The sequence below is a fragment of the Cydia amplana genome, chromosome 27 (assembly GCF_948474715.1).
Source record: "Cydia amplana chromosome 27, ilCydAmpl1.1, whole genome shotgun sequence".
NCBI classification, from domain to species: Eukaryota; Metazoa; Arthropoda; class Insecta; order Lepidoptera; family Tortricidae; genus Cydia; species Cydia amplana.
In genome coordinates, this window is record NC_086095.1 from 87539 (window position 1) to 112745 (window position 25207).

Sequence of the window (25207 nt, forward strand, 5' to 3'; positions counted from 1 at the left end):
GGTCGCGGCCGCCACCCTCCCCCATCGATCAGTGTCGTGGCGGCCACGGCAGCAGCACGGCGGCCACGTCGAGCGCCAGGATGTCGGCGCGGGCGCCCAGCGCGGTGCGCAGCGCCGGCGCCGTGCGGCCGAGCTCGCCGTGGCACCACTCCTTCACGTACGTGCCCGCGCTGGTGCGGATGCTCAGGCGGAACAGGGACGGGTGATCTGACACAACAGTTGCATTTATTTAGGGTCGGTTGCACCAAACTGTTTGTCACCGTTAAAGCGGTCGCTAAATTTTATTCTATTGGAATTTTCATAGTTCTCTGCCGAGTGATGTTGATCAGTCTGTCAATGTGGTTGGTGCGACGGGCCTTTAGTCCGGTAACCGATTTCTCAGTAGGATAATTTTCTGTCAGACATTTTCATACAAGTTTTTATGGTTGACTGTACTTTTATTTCAACAGGCAATTAATCATCGAGTCAATTCTAACAAACAAAATACTCAATCAAATAATGAAAAGTGGGTCTGATTCAGCTTACATACAATGCAAGATAAATAAAAGCCGAGAAATCCAAAATTTGTACGGAAAGTTGATGCATCGCGCCAACATTTTTAAAATTTTCACCTTTTCTACTGAAAAAATAGGTTAGCCAGACTTTAAATAACACGGACTTCAAAATTCGTGATGAAAGATACGGGTACGGGTCGGATACGGAAGTCAGTGCCTTCCGTATTCTTATAGTATCAACACTGTGTACAGAGTAACACCAACCTGGCACGCTGTGAGCTTGCAGCGCGAGGATAGCGCGCATCCGGGCTAATGACGGCTGTACGGGTCGAATACGGACGTCAGTGCCTTCCGTATTCTTATAGTATCAACACTGTGTATAGAGTAACACCAACCTGGCACGCTGTGAGCTTGTAGCGCGAGGATAGCGCGCATCCGGGCTAACAGCGGCTGTACGGGTCGAATACGGACGTCAGTGCCTTCCGTATTCTTATAGTATCAACACTGTGTGTAGAGTAACACCAACCTGGCACGCTGTGAGCTTGCAGCGCGAGGATAGCGCGCATCCGGGCTAACAGCGGCTGTACGGGTCGAATACGGACGTCAGTGCCTTCCGTATTCTTATAGTATCAACACTGTGTGTAGAGTAACACCAACCTGGCACGCTGTGAGCTTGCAGCGCGAGGATAGCGCGCATCCGGGCTAACAGCGGCTGTACGGGTCGAATACGGACGTCAGTGCCTTCCGTATTCTTATAGTATCAACACTGTGTGTAGAGTAACACCAACCTGGCACGCTGTGAGCTTGCAGCGCGAGGATAGCGCGCGTGCGCGCCAGCAGCGGGCGGCGGTGCAGCACGCGCAGCGGCGTCTTCTGCACGAGACTGATACGGACGTCCGTGCCGGGCGGCGCGTCCGTGCCGTCCGTGCCGTTCTTATTGTCATCTGCGGACAATACCGGGATATGAACCGTGATTACCAATTGTATTGTTTTCGAGCTCCCAACGGTGAATGAAGGGGAAGGGAAGGGAAGGGAAAGGGAGATAGGGTATCCCGGTCGATATAAGTCAAGTGAAACTAACCGTGAACCTGTTATAATAAAATTATCACTAAATATATTCAAACGCACTTAAATTGTTAAAATTATATTTATTTTCTTCTTTGTCCGGCCAAAAGCGACCGTATGTCCCTATGCCAACCTATCAGAAGTCGTGAGAATAGTTTTTGCAAGCTGTTAGCCTCCTGTCTTGCCTTGAACAGCCAAGATAGCCAAGGTAGTCAGGCCCGCAGAGAGCAGAACCGCCGGGCTATCTGAGCTGTGCTGTCCAAGACTACCGCCTTCTTCATCTGACCCTTGATCCAGCCACCCAGCGAGAGTTTATCAAGAGTTGATTTAGAGTCTTCGCCACAGACTTCGCAGATCTTCGCTAAGACGTTTACCGGGACATTGGTCGAATCAACATCCCATCACATGGCGGTTATCTCGTGAGCCAAGTGTAGGTACTTGCTGGGTTTCATTGGGACATAACAAGACGACGATGTACAGTAACATTAAATAAACTATATAAACAATAGGTAAAACTAAACTACATGTATTATAAAAAATTAAATCACTACATACTATAAGACAAAGTCGCTTTCCGCTGTCTGTCTGTCCCTATGTATGCTATAAGGCCTATAAGATCTTTAAAACTACGCAACGGATTTTGATGCATTTTCAATTTCAAGAGGAATGTTTCTGTATAATTTGTTAACCCGTGCAAAGCCGGGGCGGGTCGCTAGTAATCTTATAAATAAACTTGCTGGACTTGTCCTTCTTGGAAAATATAGTCTATCAAGCCGGATATGTCAGTAGCAATGTAAAGCAAACTAAAGTATGGTATCCCTAGGAAACTAACAAAAAGCAGCAATGTACATCGAACATCGATGAAATGTAAACAAAACAGTTCCACAGATAAGATATAAATGACACGCGATTTTCGAATAATTCAAACGTAGTGTTGCTAACCCGCGATTTTTCAAATCTGCCGCCTTTTTCTACTGACAAGATTTGCTTGAACGAGTATACATGTATTATTATTATAGACACTTACCTCCGCTCCGTTCAGTGTTGGTGTAGTTGTTGATCCGCGCGATGTCGGCCGCCGTCACGGCCACCGGCGCCTCGGGAGGCGCCGGCTGAAAACATCATCATCTTAGTATAGTCACAGAATAATAGTACTAAGTACACAAGACTCACTCTAACAAAACGCGTCTGTTACGATCAGCACAGATATGGCGGCTAGGTGGCGACAGCGCCACGCGCGGCTTATGGCTAGCCACCAAAATTGGGGCGGAACGGATGTACTTTTAGCTACCTGTAGCAAAGCGACGAAATCGCGGAGTGAGCCACGCCTGGTATAGTCTGTCAAGCCATGACCAAATTGACCCCATAGTAAAAGTTGTTCAAAATCATGAAAAGATTCAGGTTTGATTATCTTGTATCACGTTTTAGATTACACCCTGTATTATGATTAGGGATGATAAATAGGTACATTACAAACATTAATCACAATAACTCATTTTATACAAAAACTCTCACACGGTTGCAATTTAAGATAAATTATTTAGATACATGCAAATTCTGAGTGAAATCACCGAGCGCCGGTTTTACTTTTTAATTTTTAATTTTTTCTGGTTCCGATAGCCAACATGGCAATGATAGTTCCATTCAACCAAATAATTAAAAAAGTTCTTTGGTGAAATATCGTATTATTTAGCATTTTATTTATTTAATTACAAATAAATATTTACTTTACATCGTGTAATAATATTTTTTGGACGTAATAAATGTTTAGTGGCGAAATAAAATTTTTTTGAACCTCCAAACTCTTTGGTGAGGATGTATGGATTACGGTCAATGAGGATTGATGACGTCACTCCTTAGCTCGCTTCTGATTGGCGTTTCAGTCAAAATGGCTGATTGGAGAATTTTGCACTTTTATTTTATTGAATATATTAATCATCCTAATGTTTATACTGAGATTGGTCCATTTTTAGAACCATATTAATATATACAGTGAAACCTGGTTAAGTGGGACCTGGATAAGTGAGAAACCTCTATAGCTGGGACTCGTGGAGCGGTCCCGACACTTTAGCACTGAATTACCTCTGTTAGTGAGATAAAACGAACCTATAACTGGGATTAGTTGTTGTGATTTTATAGTCACATTTACCTCTATAATTGAGACAGAGAGGGTATTTTACCTTTTTTACTGAGACTATATTTATAAGATTAGATTTTCCTAATTGTTTTTTTAGAATTTTATAGGAATTGACCTCTGTAACTGAAATAACGTGAATATATGACCTCTCTAACTTGAACTTTATTGATCAAATTCCGTATTCTTACTAACTCTTAGTCTATCCACAAATTCCGCATTTGCTTAATTGTGTCTAAACGATTTCAAGTTTCATTTAGTTACTTTATGTAGTTAAAACTATCGAAACGAAAGCTGAAATCTTGATAAGTAACACAAATAAACAAAATTTCATTTAATAAATTTCTAAGACGCAATGAAGTCCGTATCAAATTTAATTGAAAAAATCTATCCCTTGGAGAATCATTCAAAATAAATTCAAAGAAATATTTAAACAGACTTAAAACATATTTAGGGACAAGGATTATTTTACCTTGTTTATTTTTAAAGATAATTACAAAATACCTTATTAACCACCTCTATAACTGAAATATATCCTCTTTTCTCACCTCTATTAATGGGACCCTCTGTAAATGAGATAGAAATTTATTTGCACCTGGCTAACTGAGAACCTGGGTAAGTGGAATACCTCTTTAAGTGAGACAAATCTGCTCGTCCCTTGAAGTCTCACTTATCCAAGTTTCACTGTATGTTTCTTTGAAATCATTATTTCCATGATTCTTTGTTACTGTCATCAGGCCAATTTGATGTTTGCATACCTCGTCGAAGTCGGAGTGTGTGAGTTTGATGCAAAGTGCCTCATATTCCTTGCACTTGCTTTCTTCGCCTCGCTTCAGTTCCGTCAAGTCATCTCTGAAACAAATATTCAGCTTCACGACATAGTATAGAACAAAGTCGCTTCCCGCTGTCTGTCTCTATGTATGCTTAGATCTTTAAAACTACGCAACGGATTTTGATGCGGTTTTTTTAAATAGAATGATTCAAGAGGAAGGTTTGTGTATAATGTTAACCCGCGCGAAGCCGGGGCGTGTCGCTAGTTTAATATAAAATGTGAGAAGTTATCAAACATAAGGTACCACATTGTCGGTTGTCGATAAGGTTGATTTCAAATTGAGGCTATATGGAAATAGCGCCTTAGTGACAACCGACAATATAAGTACCCTTTTGGTTGAGAATGGCACATAGGTATAGGTACATTTTTTTGTTGAAAAAGTTATTGCCCGAGATTGGGCGAAGGTCTTCATTCCGGCTTAAGCAAAAATGATTGCACGCTCGCAAATTGAACCCGCGTGTCGGGTCCATGTATGTAGGTACTCACTTGGTAACGTGCACCATATGCTTGACGACCACCGACCCGCTAGTCGAGATCTGCTCGCACGCCTGTGCCAACTCTTCTTTAGTCAACTCGCGTCGCGGGTCCGAGATCTGAGGGTTTGGTCTTATATTAATAATAATCATAATACATGAAACACAAATTACAACAAAAACAAGTAAAATTAAGGAAATTGTTAAAATAAGAAAAAGTTAAATTAATAATAGGATTAATAGGCAACTAGTAATATGTGGCTTTCCATTAGAGAAGGGTCCTTATGCATATGTTACACCAGTGTTTTTCAAATTGTGGGTCGCGACCCCCTGGGTTTCACACCTCCTATTCAGAAAAGAGCTTTTTCACACCACCTATTCGGAAAAGAGCTTTTTCCTCCCTGCTAGGAGGGATCAAAGTAACACTTTTCTGTTCTAGTACACTATTTTAACATTTTTTTGCACATTATTTTTTTAGCTTAAATAATCTGTTTAAGCACAGATTGTGTCAACACTAAGATTTTTTTATTTTCCTCATAGTTGATATGAAAAGCAGTATGTGTCATACGGTATCAAAATTATTTCTTCTGGGGCGTTAACACTTGAATCCCTCATTACGCTCAGGATTCTACGTAGTTACGTACTAAGGGGGTCGCGTCATGAAAAAGACTGAAAGAAGACAAGTGGCTGTCATGTGTCGGAAGCTGAGTCTCATTTTGGGTCGCTGAGCCAACAGAAGTAAGTAAAGGGGCCCACTGATTACCAGTCCGCCGGACCGTATCGGCCTGTCAGTTCGGAACTGTCAACTTTTTGTTCTAACTGCCCCCCCCCCCTCCCCACAGTCACGCAGGTACCTTCAAACGGCCGGAGCTTACGCTGTAATAATGACGCTCTAATACTAATGAATAAATGAATGAAATCTTTATTTCAGGCGACTAGTGGCCTATATATAAATACCTTACTAACTACTAATACTACTCGTAATGCGTTGCTGCGTGACGACGTCAGTGCCAACCGCCTTAAGATACCCTTAATCTTGGAACGTCACATATGTCCCCACCCATTAGGGCGGCGTCACTGTCATGCACATTAGAGATGCAATGGATAGTTGTTTGGCCGGATACCGGATATCCGGCCTTGGCACTGGCCGAATATCCGGTATCCGGCCGCCGGATATTCGGCCGGCGGAACTATACCTATATTTTGAGTTTTGCAGGTTGCAGGTGCGCGTCGTGCAGGTTTCGACCTGTTTCGTAGTGAACGTTCGCGCGGACACATTTCTAGGATCGTAACGAGTTTTATCATGTCATTAGGTTGTAAGTTCGTTTATAGTTATTACTGAATCGCGATTAGAAAGGGATTGAGATAGCTGTACGAACGACACGAACTTCAGCCGGTGCTCCGTCTACTCCCCCCCCCCCCCCCCACAGTCACGCACGGAGCGGATACGTCACCTCTACGGCGAAGGGCCGCCCCTCGCCCAGACACCGCACGTCCACATCCTCCCGCCCCGCCGACACGAACTTCAGCCGGTGCTCCGTCTACTCCCCCCCCCCCACAGTCACGCACGGAGCGGATACGTCACCTCTACGGCGAAGGGCCGCCCCTCGCCCAGACACCGCACGTCCACATCCTCCCGTCCCGCCGACACGAACTTCAGCCGGTGCTCCGTCTACTCCCCCCCCCCCACAGTCACGCACGGAGCGGATACGTCACCTCTACGGCGAAGGGCCGCCCCTCGCCCAGACACCGCACGTCCACATCCTCCCGTCCCGCCGACACGAACTTCAGCCGGTGCTCCGTCTACTCCCCCCCCCCACAGTCACGCACGGAGCGGATACGTCACCTCTACGGCGAAGGGCCGCCCCTCGCCCAGACACCGCACGTCCACATCCTCCCGCCCCGCCGACACGAACTTCAGCCGGTGCTCCGTCTACTCCCCCCCCCCCACAGTCACGCACGGAGCGGATACGTCACCTCTACGGCGAAGGGCCGCCCCTCGCCCAGACACCGCACGTCCACATCCTCCCGTCCCGCCGACACGAACTTCAGCCGGTGCTCCGTCTACTCCCCCCCCCCCACAGTCACGCACGGAGCGGATACGTCACCTCTACGGCGAAGGGCCGCCCCTCGCCCAGACACCGCACGTCCACATCCTCCCGTCCCGCCGACACGAACTTCAGCCGGTGCTCCGTCTACTCCCCCCCCCCCACAGTCACGCACGGAGCGGATACGTCACCTCTACGGCGAAGGGCCGCCCCTCGCCCAGACACCGCACGTCCACATCCTCCCGCCCCGCCGACACGAACTTCAGCCGGTGCTCCGTCTACTCCCCCCCCCCCCCCACAGTCACGCACGGAGCGGATACGTCACCTCTACGGCGAAGGGCCGCCCCTCGCCCAGACACCGCACGTCCACATCCTCCCGTCCCGCCGACACGAACTTCAGCCGGTGCTCCGTCTACTCCCCCCCCCCCACAGTCACGCACGGAGCGGATACGTCACCTCTACGGCGAAGGGCCGCCCCTCGCCCAGACACCGCACGTCCACATCCTCCCGTCCCGCCGACACGAACTTCAGCCGGTGCTCCGTCTACTCCCCCCCCCCCACAGTCACGCACGGAGCGGATACGTCACCTCTACGGCGAAGGGCCGCCCCTCGCCCAGACACCGCACGTCCACATCCTCCCGCCCCGCCGACACGAACTTCAGCCGGTGCTCCGTCTACTCCCCCCCCCCCACAGTCACGCACGGAGCGGATACGTCACCTCTACGGCGAAGGGCCGCCCCTCGCCCAGACACCGCACGTCCACATCCTCCCGTCCCGCCGACACGAACTTCAGCCGGTGCTCCGTCTACTCCCCCCCCCCCACAGTCACGCACGGAGCGGATACGTCACCTCTACGGCGAAGGGCCGCCCCTCGCCCAGACACCGCACGTCCACATCCTCCCGCCCCGCCGACACGAACTTCAGCCGGTGCTCCGTCTACTCCCCCCCCCCCACAGTCACGCACGGAGCGGATACGTCACCTCTACGGCGAAGGGCCGCCCCTCGCCCAGACACCGCACGTCCACATCCTCCCGCCCCGCCGACACGAACTTCAGCCGGTGCTCCGTCTACTCCCCCCCCCCCCCCCACAGTCACGCACGGAGCGGATACGTCACCTCTACGGCGAAGGGCCGCCCCTCGCCCAGACACCGCACGTCCACATCCTCCCGTCCCGCCGACACGAACTTCAGCCGGTGCTCCGTCTACTCCCCCCCCCCACAGTCACGCACGGAGCGGATACGTCACCTCTACGGCGAAGGGCCGCCCCTCGCCCAGACACCGCACGTCCACATCCTCCCGCCCCGCCGACACGAACTTCAGCCGGTGCTCCGTCTACTCCCCCCCCCCCCCCCACAGTCACGCACGGAGCGGATACGTCACCTCTACGGCGAAGGGCCGCCCCTCGCCCAGACACCGCACGTCCACATCCTCCCGCCCCGCCGACACGAACTTCAGCCGGTGCTCCGTCTACTCCCCCCCCCCCCCCCACAGTCACGCACGGAGCGGATACGTCACCTCTACGGCGAAGGGCCGCCCCTCGCCCAGACACCGCACGTCCACATCCTCCCGTCCCGCCGACACGAACTTCAGCCGGTGCTCCGTCTCTTCAGGCGCCAATCTGTCCAAATGAATGTATAGTCTGTCAAGCAAAGTATGTCAGTAGCAGCGATGTTGCGAATATCCGCATCCGCATCCGCATAAAATCGATACGGACTAATGCGGATGCGGATGTGGAACAGGTACAGGAACGTCTTAGCATCGTAAGTGCTAGACTGCTAGGTAATTTAGTCATTAGCCAAAAAAAACCTAATAAAAATGAGCAGTCAAGCGTGAGTGGGACTTAATGTACGGAAACCTTGGAACGCGAGTCCGATTCGCACTTGGCCGGTTTTTTGAAATAAAAATTACTAAAATGTAATATTTGACGTTTTTAATATACCTATCGTGACATCCGCATCCGATTGCGGATGCCGATGTCAAAAAATCGGCATCCGCAACATCCCTGGTCAGTAGCAATGTACAGCAATGAGAAGTAGAGCAACACTCAAATAGTAGTATGACGCTAAGAAAAGCAGCAATTAATATACCATCACGCTCCGCGATTGATACGCCATTTAGGGTTCTAGCTAAATTGGACATTCCATAACGTAAGTATGGTACAACCAATTTAGCTAGGACCCTCAATGGCGTAGCAATCACAGAGCGTGACTGTACATCGAATCAAAACATGTAGTTATCATAACCTCAAATTTTACAAATATTTACGATCAACGCGCATAATTGTACATTGTAGGCACCTTGTCTTTGCTTAAGTTCATGCACAATCTTATTTAATACTAGCGACCCGCCCCGGCTTCGCACGGGTTAACAATTTATACATAAACCTTCCTCTTGAATCACTCTATCTATTTAAAAAAACCGCATCAAAATCCGTTGCGTAGTTTTAAAGATCTAAGCATACATATAGACAGACAGACAGGGAAGCGACTTTGTTTTATACTATGTAGTGATATTGGTATTTAATATGTTGATAGCGAAATTTATCTTGAAATAGCAACGATTCAGAATGTAAGCAAACATGATAACTGTCATTCACGAGACAAACATTTTAGGAAAGCTATCGTCCCATACCAGGGTGTCCTAACATCCTGCCTCTCGTGTGGAAACACCGTCAGCTGGTCACATGACCAGTCATTTTATTTTATTTTTATTTTATTTTATTTTAGTACATGGAAAACCAACAGCGCTACATATATCCAGAAATTACAATAGAATCACAGAGCCAATTATAGGTTCTCACTTATAGAAATACAATCAATTATAAAAAGTTTTTGCCCAACTTAGTTACACATACAAGTTCACAAAGCATAAGAACAGATGATCTATATGTATATGATCTATGTTTACAAAAATAAGTGAAGAGAAGAAAAAAGAAAAAACCTTTTGCGAGTAATACACATTCAATAATGCACCGAGCCCTGACCTGCGCCAGAATTATTGTCACCCATGAAGTATCTAGTTAATTTATTTTTTATTACTGGTATGCTATCACTATATATGTCAATATCACAATTTATAAGAACTTTATTTAAACTCATGCCTGCCCTGCATATGAAACTGTAATGTCACCAGTCTTACTTGTACAAGTCGGCGATGGGCTGGAAGATGATCTCCTGCACTGATGAGTCCATCATCCGCTGCCCCCGCACCAGCCACGGGGTCTGCGGCAGCTGCCGGGACAACTTTATGTACCTGCAGACATTTTTTATTTAAACTTATTGGCTACTCGCGTCGTCATTCAATAGGACTAACTACACGGGAGGCGGCTGTTGCATACTGTTGCGCGATAATATAGAATTTACCGAACGTAGGGATATCGTGGACATGTCCATCGAATATGTTATTGAAATCTCAGCTATAGATTTAAGTAAACTAAATATTTTGATTATTGTTATTTACTGGAATAGTAGAGAGGCCGAAATCTTTTTTAAACAGCTGTCACGGGTATTAGATCTCTTATCAAAAAAAGACCAGGGCAAAAAAATTATAATTGGCGGGGATTTTAACTTAGATATACTGCAAAATACTAACCAATCAAGACGCCTTATCGATCATATGCTAGAATACCATTTTATTCAACATATTAAAGCCCCGACCCGAGTTACAAACACTACGTCCACGTGCTTAGACCTGATTTTCACGAACTTCACTGATACCATATTAAAAACTGATATATCCGACCTTGGATTTTCTGACCATAAAAGTACTGAAATAAGCATCCACATACATAAACATCAAAGGGATAATAGCTCTCTCAAAATAAGTAAAAGACTATTTACTGAGGAAAACATCCAAGCTTTCAAAATAAAACTACAAGGTATAGACTGGAACAAACTTATTAATCCGAATCATGACATTAACCAAAATTATAAAATATTCAATGACACCCTAATAAATATCCTTAACAACTGCATTCCTATTGAACAAATCAAGGTCAACACACATTTTAAAAAACCCTGGCTCACGAAGGGTATAAAAATCTCATGCCGAGCAAAAAGGCACTTAAAAACCTTAGTTACACAAACAAAAAATGATATACTAACTCGACATTATAAACAATATGAAAAGCTGCTTAAAAGAGCTATAACCGCATCTAAGAAAATACAATACACCAAAAAAATACGAAAGTCTATTGGAAATTGTGCCTGGCAGAGCGCGGCGGAGTGGCTGATATGAAATGAAACTGACGGATTTTTGGAGAACTCACATTTTATTAATTATTTAACTACATGTATATAACGTGCTTACAGGTGGACGGCTTGAGACAGAGAGAGGTCAATTGAAGGACACAATTTTGACATTGACAGATATTATATCACAGACTAAACAACTGTATTTTTAAAGTAACGGGTGCACATACATTCCAACTTTCCAACACTTCCCCTCACACTTTACAAACAAATACAGGAGTAAATGTAGATACAAGAGTCTCAAATGCTTTGGTTACCTAATTATAGTGTACAACAAACATGTTTATCATAAAAATTTCGCTAATGAAATTCAAGATAAAACAAGACTTGACAACTTTCATAACCAAAAGCTATATCAAAAACTATTGCTATCATTCAAATCATTGGCTAAGCACATACTTGCAATGACTGAATGTTAAAAATACATTTTTAACATTTAAAGACAATAATCAATTGTCGCAACCAGATAATGCAAACTTTTCAGCTGGCCAATGATACATTAAAACAAAACAATAAGTTAAATGTAAATATAACAAAAGCAAAAACAAGAAAAGTTTTATATATTTCAAAACCTGCTGGTGTAGGCAAAAAAATTAAATTAGCACATTAGAAGGAATGGTAAGTACACCAGACAGACATCCAAATAGTGAACATTAATTAGTACCTAAATAAAAATTGTAAGAAAACAATTTACACTGTTATTCAATATTAACAAACGACTGTTATACCACAAGAAACAAGATTGTTTATTATAGAGATAAACAGAAAAACATAACTGACTACATAACTGAGTGGTTAGAACAGTTAGGAGCATATTGAAATTTTGAAAAAATAAATTTTACATAGAAAACCAAAGTTATTAGTCTCCGTCTCAAAATTTTAATACATGCTAGTTAAATATATTTAGCATTACACATTCAAACACATTAAAAAGAAAAATACATTAAAACTTGAATGCCATATAAAAGCTAAAATATTCAACACACCTAAAATAAGTAGTAGCTTCCCCTTCAGATATAGGTACTTACTGAGAACACTGAGGACACAATATTGGTGTTCTTCATAAAAAGTCAAAACATACATTCAAAAGAAAAACAAAAATTATGACAAGATCTGAAAGACTTTTATCATTTATTTAGAAATGAGGAATTCAATAGATATTTTTCCCCAAGATAGGTACCCATATAGACATACATAAAAACCCTCATATAAAGTCATCAAAACATAAGATTTCCTTAAAAAGTAAAAATAAAATATTACAGAATCACAGATCATAATGATAATGACTAATGACTTATACCATTTGTTCAAAATGAGGAATTAAATTATACAGGTACTTAGGTATTTAAAATTCACACAAATATACATACTGTCAGAAAAAATCATGACACATGTTTAAAAGATAAAATAAAAACATGACATTGATTAGAGTCTGATTGATTAGTAACATATACCTGATACTGTGGAATTTCATAATTTCCTTGAGCTCTGCTTACCTGTACCATGATGCTGTATACTACGCATGTAACGTTCGCAACACAAGCTGCCAGACACAAGCTTTGAGTCGAGCACTTCATCCTTCCCCTCGAACTTTACATGCTTTCGAGTATGATGATGATGACAAAGAGTCACAGCTGGCACTGTTAGACTCATTCTCCGACTACAGCATAAATATAAATTTAATTACTTCGGTAAGAACCAAATCACAGCATTCACCGTTAGACTTTGGTTATTACTAGAGCATAGGTACTTTAACTTATGAGATGATGATAACCACTTGAGCACAATAACAATACCTACATAGTTTACTAATATTCAACAGTGGTACTGACCTAGAGTTATAGCAATCAATGTGCAACTCAGGCTCTAGCTCAAAAACAGCATCAATTAAAATTATAATGATTTATTAACATTGATAGTGTGTATTATTAATTAATTAATTATTACAGACTCCTTTCAAGTCACAATAAATAAAAATAATAAATTAATTTAAAATATCAATGTCACAACTCATTAAAATTTAAAATTACCTTCTGACTGTTCAATAAAACAAGTCATTGGATGGACAGCACAAGTATGGATTATATCACAGTTTTGGTCAAATTATCATTTAATAAAATAAAATAAAAAACATATATCAATTTTGCAAGGGACTAGATTACTAAAATCGTGTAGAATGCCACAGATAGCCAACAAACTTACATAAATAAATTTGACTTGGCGTAATAATTATTTAGCTTACTGTCATCAAAAAGACAAAGCATAAAGCAACCAACATGAAAGTGACAGGCTCTATATTTTATTTAGACAAAGCTTTCTCAATATTTATATGGGCCACATGGTCATAGGCAGAAAGACTTCCAAAAATAAATGCAAAAAGTAACTTAAGCCTCAAAACCAACATGCCAAAAAAAATATCAATTAGCAATCTAAAAAATAAAAGCAATTAAAAAAAAACTAATGGTCAGCTTTAAGTCTAAATATCCAAAAGCACATTATAACTGATATTGGGACAAATTATTTTTCCAAATGGTAAAATATTAATTTAGGTCCAATCTTTGTAAATGGTACTTAGGAGCCAAGACAATCAAATAGTGACAAAAGTTTATATTAAAATCACATTATGTTTCAAGCTTTTTAATATGGCATTACTTTAACGATCAGCTGTCTTATAGACATTAATATCAATAAAAATCCCTGAAATATATGAAATGACCAAAAATAAAAACATCCATACATATATATTAGCTCTCTAAGCTCAAAAAAATAAACCGTCTCTTATTTGTAAGTAGCTCAACAAAAAACTTTGACATACCTCAAAATGCTAGTAGCACTTTCTGAGAGATCTTCGCCAACAAGTTATTCGGGTGGTAAAGTTCTTGTTCCATAAAATAACTTACAAATATTGGACTGCGCACATCCAATTGTACAAAACTCCAGGCAAATAGTCCAGCACCAGCGGCTTCCCCTTAGGGACACACATCAGTGAGTATGCTTCCCCTCTTCCGAGAGTGAAACATAAGACTGGACACCATACCTTATAGGGTGTACACATCTGTAGTTGAGAGGTGACAGACCTTTTGCACCACATCCCCATGGGCACAACCTGGTCACTCATCACCTGTGGAACATAAGAAACACCTAACCCTATCCAAAATAAAAACAAATTACATAGAATTTAGAGGCACAAGTACAGTTTCTTAAGTACAAGGCATTTAAAAGTATACAAGTAATCATTACACGGTACACATTAAACGGGTTGTCTTCTTACAAAATTTACGTTTGACAATGATGCAAACAAAATTTAAATTTGTCAAGAGACAAGGTAACTATGCCATACTTTAAAACATTACTGCCACATGAAATTTGGATAAAAGAGCTAACTTACTAAATTATTTATTATCTACCGTTAACACAAATGCAAAAACTAGCACCACCAATAAAATAAAAGAAGAAAAGACGATAGTCATACATGAGCGCACCACCACTGACACTTCACTAATTCTTCAATTTAACAGCCGCTGCCGCAACTGATGTTCCCGACAACTTGTGGTTAATCAGAGTAGGGGCTCACCAGTGTCCCTCTCGATGATTCACACCAGTCCAGGCTAGCTGACATGTCAATGTAGCTATTATATATCGTAAGTCATGTGGTCGCCCACTGCCATGTTGGCATCCTTCTTTTTCCTTATGACCAAAGAAAAATCAATTCAAAGCTGTGCCCTCAATGCGAGGCAAACCAGGCAAGCTAGTGGTCAATAGCAAGTGCAGTCTTAGCAAATACAGTAGCAGCGTGAGACTCGCAAGTGAAAAAAAAATGAAAATCCGTCTTCGAAACCTTGGAAGATTCACGTTGAAAAATAAAAGTTAGGTTAAGCACATTGACGTTGACAGCCACTTTGGTACAGTGCAACCGAGGAACTTTTAGGTTACCTTCTTAAATAGTTGCTATCACGAGTATCGCGACACGCGGCCCTCTTTGAGTCGGCCGGAACTGCTCGAAACGCGATCCGCCATGCTGCCAAATCAACCACTTTTCTTGACCGCTATTTTGCGCAGGGCATACGCTACTCTGGGTCAATAACCTATTGGAAATTGTGCCTGGCAGAGCGCGGCGGAGTGGCTGATATGAAATGAAACTGACGGATTTTTGGAGAACTCACATTTTATTAATTATTTAACTACATGTATATAACGTGCTTACAGGTGGACGGCTTGAGACAGAGAGAGGTCAATTGAAGGACACAATTTTGACATTGACAGATATTATATCACAGACTAAACAACTGTATTTTTAAAGTAACGGGTGCACATACATTCCAACTTTCCAACAAAGTCCGATAACGTAGTAAAAGCCATGTGGCAATTAATAAAAGAGCGCACGAACAAAAATCAAATACGCACTCGACAAAATATAGAACTAGCGATCCATAATAAACTTACGTCCGATCCTAAAACTGTATCGAATAACTTCAACACATTTTTTGCGACCGTGGGCTCGGCCAACGTAGGCCACCCACCGCGCGGCCGGCCTGTAGTTCTACCCACTGTAAACACATTTTATTTGACCCCGGTATACCCGAAAGAAATTAAATCAATAATAATGAAACTAAAAAATAAAGTAAGTCATGGAATAGACGAGCTGCCACCAATTATTTTCAAAAAATGTGTAGAAGAACTAACTTTCCCTTTACACTTTTTAATAAACCAATCTTTTAGTACAGGATTATATCCGGACCTTCTAAAAAAATCTTTAATTAAGCCAATACATAAAAAAGGTTCCAAAACTGACCCTAATAATTATCGCCCAGTGGCTCTCTTACCAACGACCTCAAAGATATTCGAATCCGCAATGAATAAACGCTTATACTCTTTTTGCGAAAAGTATAACATCTTCGATGAAGCGCAAAACGGGTTCAGAAAAAACCGATCTACGACCTTAGCAGTATACAAATACGTTCAAGATATATTAACCACATTAAATGATAAAGAATACGCTATCGGAATATTGCTAGATATGTCCAAGGCCTATGACATGGTCCAACATGATATACTCTTTAACAAACTTTGGGGAATAGGGGTGAGGGGAATCACACATAAATGGTTCGTATCTTACCTAAAAAATAGACAACAATATGTAGAAATTGAAAATGTTGACTTGACAACAAGAGAAATTAAACGCTTTCGATCTGACGCACACTATATGACCCATTCCATCCCCCAGGGTGGAGTACTCGCATGTTTGTTATTCTTAATATATATTAACGACATTCCAAAAGCTATAAGAAACGACTATACCTGCGTTCTCTTCGCAGACGACGTATCTCTCCTTACTTCATGCAAAGACAGCACGAGCATCAACAATGAAATAACCCTAACACTAACTTCGCTGATAGAATGGATGGAAGACCACAATCTAAAATTAAACATATCCAAAACCAAAATCATTCAATTTAGGCCGCATCAAAAAAAACCCCTAGACATAAAAGTAACGCTTAACGGAGTGGACTTGGAATGCACAGAGACGGCAACACTGTTAGGGTTTGATATCGATACTAATATAAATTGGAAAAAGCATATCGCCAAAATAAAAACAAAATTGTCATCTTTTATTTATGCCTTGAAAGAGCTTAAGAGAACGACGGATTTTCAGTCCGCGCTTACCGCATACTACGCGTATACCTACTCGTGGCTTAAATATGGTATAATACTATGGGGAAATAGTACAGATGTGAAAGACTTATTTATACTTCAAAAAAAATGTATAAGAATATTAGCTAATATATACTGCCCAGAAAGCTGCTTACCGTATTTTAGGGAATACAAACTTCTCACGCTGACCTCTATATATATCTTGGAAATGGGTAAATTTGTTAGAGAAAACTCAAACCTATTTACCTATATCGAAGATCAGCCGCGACGATATGAATCCCGATTTAAAAATAACCTGGTAGCAATAACAGACTCTAAATTAAAATTATACAGCTCAAGTCCGTACGCTATGGCCATAAAAGTGTACAACAGAATAGATAACAGCATAAAAGCAGAAAAATGTAACAAAACCTTTTTGACTAGACTTAAAACTTATTTGATTGACAAATGCTACTACAATTTAGAAGATTTTTTTACTGACCCGTCCGTTTAGCAACACCACTAATTTTGTGCACTAATATTAAATTCGACCATTATTTGTAAGTAAGGTTAAAATGAATCAATTTGTTGACATACTGCATTAACCCACTTTTACTACATTAAATCTACATTCTGATTACTATATACTCATTAACTAGACATTACTTAATAATTAAATCGTTGCCTATTTGTATTGAATACACATATTGACAATTAATTGACTTATATACTTACTTTTATATTATACACATAGATTTAAGATTAGATCCTAAGCATGTATGTTTGCTATGCCCTCCCAGGGTCCATGTGGAACTACCCAAACATTGTAATATCTATAAAAATACCATGGTTGCAATAAATAAATATGAATATGAATATGAATATGAATACTAGCACAGACAAGACATCCTCTAGACTGAGCACAGTAGCGCTACCCCCTCTGCCACAAATATACGGTAGTTTTACTCCATTTTCGAGTCAAAGTGTCTTTTTGTGTGACGTCCGTGTCTTTGAACGGACCAATCACGGCACGGGACTCGCTCACCTCGTCCCCCGCACCCCAGTATTTTTGGCAGCATCGGTTTCATGAAATAATTGCTCTAAACTCCGTCTAGAGGATTCCTAGTCTATGGCTACTAGCGACCCGCCCCGGCTTCGCACGGGTTAACAAATTATACATAAACCTTCCTCTTGAATCACTGTATCTACTTTTTAAAAAATCGCAAATTTTGACTAGTTTTTAAAATAACAACCTATGTATTTTAAAATTATAAAAAAAAATATTTGAAGTTCTCAAAATGAGCTCTTTTATTTGATGTATAACACGATATAGTTCGAAAAACTTAATTTTGTAACTTTCTCATTTACCCTATCCCCCAAAAGTGGCCCCCATATTTAACATTTATTTGTTTACGTTACATGTCAATCTTTGGGTCACTAATTTACATATGTATACCAAATTTCAACTTAATTGGTCCAGTAGTTTCCATGAAATTAGGCTGTGACAGACACACGAGTGATCCTATAAGGGTTCCATTTTCCTTCGAGGTACGGAGTCCTAAAAAACAGAATAAGCTAGATTACCGGCCCCCGATATAGAGCGGCGCCCTGGCGGCGGCGCAGGCGCTAATACTAGCTCCGCGCCGCGCCGCGTCACATCCACGGCGGGACGCTTGTGCGGGGCGAAGGCGGACGGGGATATGCTGTGAGGACTGCTAGGTATTCTCACCGGCCCCCGACATAGAGCGGCGCCCTGGCGGCGGCGCAGGCGACTGCTCGCGCCGCCGCGGCCGGCGCCCGCAGCCGCAGCTGCGGCAGCGTCGCCTGTTCCAACACTAGCTCCGCGCCGCGCCGCGTCACATCCACGGCGGGACGCTTGTGCGGGGCGAAGGCGGACGGGGATATGCTGTGAGGACTGCTAGGTATTCTCACCGGCCCCCGACATAGAGCGGCGCCCTGGCGGCGGCGCAGGCGACTGCTCGCGCCGCCGCGGCCGGCGCCCGCAGCCGCAGCTGCGGCAGCGTCGCCTGTTCCAACACTAGCTCCGCGCCGCGCCGCGTCACATCCACGGCGGGACGCTTGTGCGGGGCGAAGGCGGACGGGGATATGCTGTGAGGACTGCTAGGTATTCTCACCGGCCCCCGACATAGAGCGGCGCCCTGGCGGCGGCGCAGGCGACTGCTCGCGCCGCCGCGGCCGGCGCCCGCAGCCGCAGCTGCGGCAGCGTCGCCTGTTCCAACACTAGCTCCGCGCCGCGCCGCGTCACATCCACGGCGGGACGCTTGTGCGGGGCGAAGGCGGACGGGGATATGCTGTGAGGACTGCTAGGTATTCTCACCGGCCCCCGACATAGAGCGGCGCCCTGGCGGCGGCGCAGGCGACTGCTCGCGCCGCCGCGGCCGGCGCCCGCAGCCGCAGCTGCGGCAGCGTCGCCTGTTCCAACACTAGCTCCGCGCCGCGCCGCGTCACATCCACGGCGGGACGCTTGTGCGGGGCGAAGGCGGACGGGGATATGCTGTGAGGACTGCTAGGTATTCTCACCGGCCCCCGACATAGAGCGGCGCCCTGGCGGCGGCGCAGGCGACTGCTCGCGCCGCCGCGGCCGGCGCCCGCAGCCGCAGCTGCGGCAGCGTCGCCTGTTCCAACACTAGCTCCGCGCCGCGCCGCGTCACATCCACGGCGGGACGCTTGTGCGGGGCGAAGGCGGACGGGGATATGCTGTGAGGACTGCTAGGTATTCTCACCGGCCCCCGACATAGAGCGGCGCCCTGGCGGCGGCGCAGGCGACTGCTCGCGCCGCCGCGGCCGGCGCCCGCAGCCGCAGCTGCGGCAGCGTCGCCTGTTCCAACACTAGCTCCGCGCCGCGCCGCGTCACATCCACGGCGGGACGCTTGTGCGGGGCGAAGGCGGACGGGGATATGCTGTGAGGACTGCTAGGTATTCTCACCGGCCCCCGACATAGAGCGGCGCCCTGGCGGCGGCGCAGGCGACTGCTCGCGCCGCCGCGGCCGGCGCCCGCAGCCGCAGCTGCGGCAGCGTCGCCTGTTCCAACACTAGCTCCGCGCCGCGCCGCGTCACATCCACGGCGGGACGCTTGTGCGGGGCGAAGGCGGACGGGGATATGCTGTGAGGACTGCTAGGTATTCTCACCGGCCCCCGACATAGAGCGGCGCCCTGGCGGCGGCGCAGGCGACTGCTCGCGCCGCCGCGGCCGGCGCCCGCAGCCGCAGCTGCGGCAGCGTCGCCTGTTCCAACACTAGCTCCGCGCCGCGCCGCGTCACATCCACGGCGGGACGCTTGTGCGGGGCGAAGGCGGACGGGGATATGCTGTGAGGACTGCTAGGTATTCTCACCGGCCCCCGACATAGAGCGGCGCCCTGGCGGCGGCGCAGGCGACTGCTCGCGCCGCCGCGGCCGGCGCCCGCAGCCGCAGCTGCGGCAGCGTCGCCTGTTCCAACACTAGCTCCGCGCCGCGCCGCGTCACATCCACGGCGGGACGCTTGTGCGGGGCGAAGGCGGACGGGGATATGCTGTGAGGACTGCTAGGTATTCTCACCGGCCCCCGACATAGAGCGGCGCCCTGGCGGCGGCGCAGGCGACTGCTCGCGCCGCCGCGGCCGGCGCCCGCAGCCGCAGCTGCGGCAGCGTCGCCTGTTCCAACACTAGCTCCGCGCCGCGCCGCGTCACATCCACGGCGGGACGCTTGTGCGGGGCGAAGGCGGACGGGGATATGCTGTGAGGACTGCTAGGTATTCTCACCGGCCCCCGACATAGAGCGGCGCCCTGGCGGCGGCGCAGGCGACTGCTCGCGCCGCCGCGGCCGGCGCCCGCAGCCGCAGCTGCGGCAGCGTCGCCTGTTCCAACACTAGCTCCGCGCCGCGCCGCGTCACATCCACGGCGGGACGCTTGTGCGGGGCGAAGGCGGACGGGGATATGCTGTGAGGACTGCTAGGTATTCTCACCGGCCCCCGACATAGAGCGGCGCCCTGGCGGCGGCGCAGGCGACTGCTCGCGCCGCCGCGGCCGGCGCCCGCAGCCGCAGCTGCGGCAGCGTCGCCTGTTCCAACACTAGCTCCGCGCCGCGCCGCGTCACATCCACGGCGGGACGCTTGTGCGGGGCGAAGGCGGACGGGGATATGCTGTGAGGACTGCTAGGTATTCTCACCGGCCCCCGACATAGAGCGGCGCCCTGGCGGCGGCGCAGGCGACTGCTCGCGCCGCCGCGGCCGGCGCCCGCAGCCGCAGCTGCGGCAGCGTCGCCTGTTCCAACACTAGCTCCGCGCCGCGCCGCGTCACATCCACGGCGGGACGCTTGTGCGGGGCGAAGGCGGACGGGGATATGCTGTGAGGACTGCTAGGTATTCTCACCGGCCCCCGACATAGAGCGGCGCCCTGGCGGCGGCGCAGGCGACTGCTCGCGCCGCCGCGGCCGGCGCCCGCAGCCGCAGCTGCGGCAGCGTCGCCTGTTCCAACACTAGCTCCGCGCCGCGCCGCGTCACATCCACGGCGGGACGCTTGTGCGGGGCGAAGGCGGACGGGGATATGCTGTGAGGACTGCTAGGTATTCTCACCGGCCCCCGACATAGAGCGGCGCCCTGGCGGCGGCGCAGGCGACTGCTCGCGCCGCCGCGGCCGGCGCCCGCAGCCGCAGCTGCGGCAGCGTCGCCTGTTCCAACACTAGCTCCGCGCCGCGCCGCGTCACATCCACGGCGGGACGCTTGTGCGGGGCGAAGGCGGACGGGGATATGCTGTGAGGACTGCTAGGTATTCTCACCGGCCCCCGACATAGAGCGGCGCCCTGGCGGCGGCGCAGGCGACTGCTCGCGCCGCCGCGGCCGGCGCCCGCAGCCGCAGCTGCGGCAGCGTCGCCTGTTCCAACACTAGCTCCGCGCCGCGCCGCGTCACATCCACGGCGGGACGCTTGTGCGGGGCGAAGGCGGACGGGGATATGCTGTGAGGACTGCTAGGTATTCTCACCGGCCCCCGACATAGAGCGGCGCCCTGGCGGCGGCGCAGGCGACTGCTCGCGCCGCCGCGGCCGGCGCCCGCAGCCGCAGCTGCGGCAGCGTCGCCTGTTCCAACACTAGCTCCGCGCCGCGCCGCGTCACATCCACGGCGGGACGCTTGTGCGGGGCGAAGGCGGACGGGGATATGCTGTGAGGACTGCTAGGTATTCTCACCGGCCCCCGACATAGAGCGGCGCCCTGGCGGCGGCGCAGGCGACTGCTCGCGCCGCCGCGGCCGGCGCCCGCAGCCGCAGCTGCGGCAGCGTCGCCTGTTCCAACACTAGCTCCGCGCCGCGCCGCGTCACATCCACGGCGGGACGCTTGTGCGGGGCGAAGGCGGACGGGGATATGCTGTGAGGACTGCTAGGTATTCTCACCGGCCCCCGACATAGAGCGGCGCCCTGGCGGCGGCGCAGGCGACTGCTCGCGCCGCCGCGGCCGGCGCCCGCAGCCGCAGCTGCGGCAGCGTCGCCTGTTCCAACACTAGCTCCGCGCCGCGCCGCGTCACATCCACGGCGGGACGCTTGTGCGGGGCGAAGGCGGACGGGGATATGCTGTGAGGACTGCTAGGTATTCTCACCGGCCCCCGACATAGAGCGGCGCCCTGGCGGCGGCGCAGGCGACTGCTCGCGCCGCCGCGGCCGGCGCCCGCAGCCGCAGCTGCGGCAGCGTCGCCTGTTCCAACACTAGCTCCGCGCCGCGCCGCGTCACATCCACGGCGGGACGCTTGTGCGGGGCGAAGGCGGACGGCGATATGCTTTTGAGGACTTCTAGTTCCTGCCAAATAAGTTATAATATCCGATAGAATTATTTTGTTAAAGAATTAATTACGCAAAACTCTGCGTAGGGGAATCCCCTAGCCTAGCACATTCAGTGGGTCTACTGCGAAATATGAAAATCGCAATTTCGTTATCTACCACTCTATCACGATATCGCGATAATTATCGTGATTTTTGTGCCTGATAATTATCCATTTGATAATAACCTAAATTTTAAAACCTAAAATATAAAAAAAAACCCAATGATTTTTTTTCACTATTAAAGAATACAAAGAAAATAAATATAGCACCATCCATATCTGGGATAATTATCAAAGACTATAATTATCTGGATAATTTTGAACCCTGATAATAGATACCTGGACATCGTCTGGGTACTCGTCGTGTAAGGTGAGTAACAGTGGACACATAGCCCCCGAGTCCAGGGCGAGGCCTAAGTCCCTTAAATATTATATTAGGAAAAGCACCAGCAAAAATGTATATACGTCTAAATTAAAAAAAAAAAACATGTTGAAACAATATGAAGCTAGGAAAAACTTAAGTTAAAGAATGTCATGTTATATTGAACTTATATTTGTATCTAAAAATAGTTAAAATACCGAAATTAAGTAAAATAGCCTAAAAACAGTATGTAAAGAGAGGAGCCTATTTCTGCCAACAAACTGTTATACAGTTTGGCGGAGGTTGTACCTATTATGTAAAAAATATGCTGTTCCGTGAATAAATGTTTTTTTTTATTTTTTAAGTGGCTCGCCAGGCGGGTGCCGAAGGACCACTTCCATGCTTCCTTCAGTGACGTCACACTATATAAAGTGAAAGTTTATTATTTACCTGCACATCGTCTGGATACTCGTAGTGTAAGGTGAGTAGCAGCGGACACACGGCCCCCGAGTCCAGGGCGAGGCCTAAGTGGCTCGCCAGGCGGGTGCCGAAGGACCACTTCCACGCTTCCTTCAGTGACGTCACGCGATCTGAACATAAAGAGAAGCTTGGCAGTGGACAAAGGCGGCAAATTTTATAAAACCGGACAAATGCGTCCTGTTGTACCCTTTTGTAAGTGCAATAAAGTTTTACATATAAATAAATCATGTGTGAAAATTAGAACTGTCTAGTTATCACGATTCATGAGATACAGCCTGGTGACAGACAGACAGACAGTGGAGTCTTTGTAATAGGGTCCCGTTTACCGTTCAGGTACGGAAGTACTTAAAGTAGAGATTGAGAGACTTGGTTACCTGTGTCACACTCCGGGAACTTGTCTTTGATGGCAAGTTGCATGTACTTTTCTCGAACGATGGTCGCGATGGGCGCGGACAGCGCGCAAGCGAACGTTGTGCAGTCGTACCTGGGAATTAATAGTATTATATAAAAAAATAACGGGGCCAGAGGAAACCTCAAACGAGATGGGAGGATGAACTCAAACTCACAATGGGCCCGAACTGGAAAAGAGTTGCCCACAACAGACCCCAATGGAAAGAGCTGGAGGAGGCCTTTGCCAAGCGGCACACTGAGTTAAGAGACATACTCTAACACGGAATAAATAGTATAGAAAAAAAATTTAACTTCTTTCAAAATAAATGGCAATGCCCGGCAACCTTCAAATCAAGGGCGAACAGGCACCTTTTGGGCAGGCTCGCTCCATTGTAGGCCACGTCTTCACCGTCAAATTATACGCATTGGACCAACAGACCCTTTTTTGTCCAGCATCTCCTTGGCCATGCGGCAGCTGTCGTCCCATGTCCCCTGCTGCAGCAGACCGAGGCAGCTCATGCACACCGCACCTCGCTTCCTCTTAGCCTCCGGCCCTGAATCTGGGCCATCGGCCTCACCGTTGGTACCGTTGTTGTCTGTGCCGTTGCCTTCAGTGGGAGTTTGCTCTTCTTGTTCATCTTGATACTGGAATATTTATAATTATAGTGGAATGTGAATTTTAAGACCGATATTATAGAATAGAATATCTTTATAGAATAGAATGTCTTTATTGCTCACATGTGTGCACAGGTCTTACACATGAAATGCAATAAAATATATGAGTATGAGTATGAGTATATGTACAATTGTTACAACATGTTACCCTACAAGGGTATTGCAATTACATATACATATAAAACATACACATAAGAAAGGGGTACACAAATTTATAAACAACTATTTCTATGCATATTAAATATAACTATTGATGAGGATATTGGTCTAGAGTTTGACTAAGACCTTGCAAGCCTGAAATACCTCCAAAAAACCATAATTGGGACAGTAAATACAATAAAAATTATACAAAAGATGAACGCCGATACCTTCTCCGCAGACTCTTTCACATTTTCGTACACTCGCGGATGATGCAGCCCCAAGAAACGCAGGGCACACGCATCGCAGCACCCCTGGTCTTTACAAAACTTGAATATTGCCTTTTCGTTCATAATTTCACAAATAAACCTTTAATTTTTACTGTGAACATGTGCTATATGAAATAGCTTGGAACAAGTAAATATGAAACT

The 25207-nt window shown here is 47.0% G+C and overlaps 1 protein-coding gene across 1 annotated transcript; it reads right to left on the minus strand.

The window, feature by feature from the left end:
- Positions 1-7: 7 nt before the first annotated feature.
- Positions 8-25173, minus strand: LOC134660574 (putative tRNA pseudouridine synthase Pus10). Its single transcript, XM_063516350.1, has 12 exons — positions 25007-25173; positions 24403-24608; positions 23948-24057; positions 23544-23683; positions 22514-22710; positions 10185-10298; positions 8562-8664; positions 5012-5118; positions 4452-4545; positions 2587-2671; positions 1283-1438; positions 8-207 (listed from the first exon to the last, which is right to left on the minus strand). The coding sequence occupies exons 1-12, from the start codon at positions 25127-25129 to the stop codon at positions 29-31; spliced, it is 1614 nt and encodes a 537-aa protein (XP_063372420.1). The 5' UTR covers positions 25130-25173; the 3' UTR covers positions 8-28.
- Between the last annotated feature and the right edge of the window lie 34 nt (positions 25174-25207).

Excerpts from the sequence above, each read along its gene's own strand:
- LOC134660574 (XM_063516350.1), bottom strand. The coding sequence starts at position 25,129 with ATGAACGAAAAGGCAATATTCAAGTTTTGTAAAGACCAGGGGTGCTGC. Across the intron at positions 10,299-22,513 it reads CCGCTCTATGTCGGGGGCCG|GTACATAAAGTTGTCCCGGC; the intron begins GTGAGAATACCT and ends AAATGTCTGCAG. Across the intron at positions 1,439-2,586 it reads CAACACTGAACGGAGCGGAG|ATGACAATAAGAACGGCACG; the intron begins GTAAGTGTCTAT and ends TATTGTCCGCAG.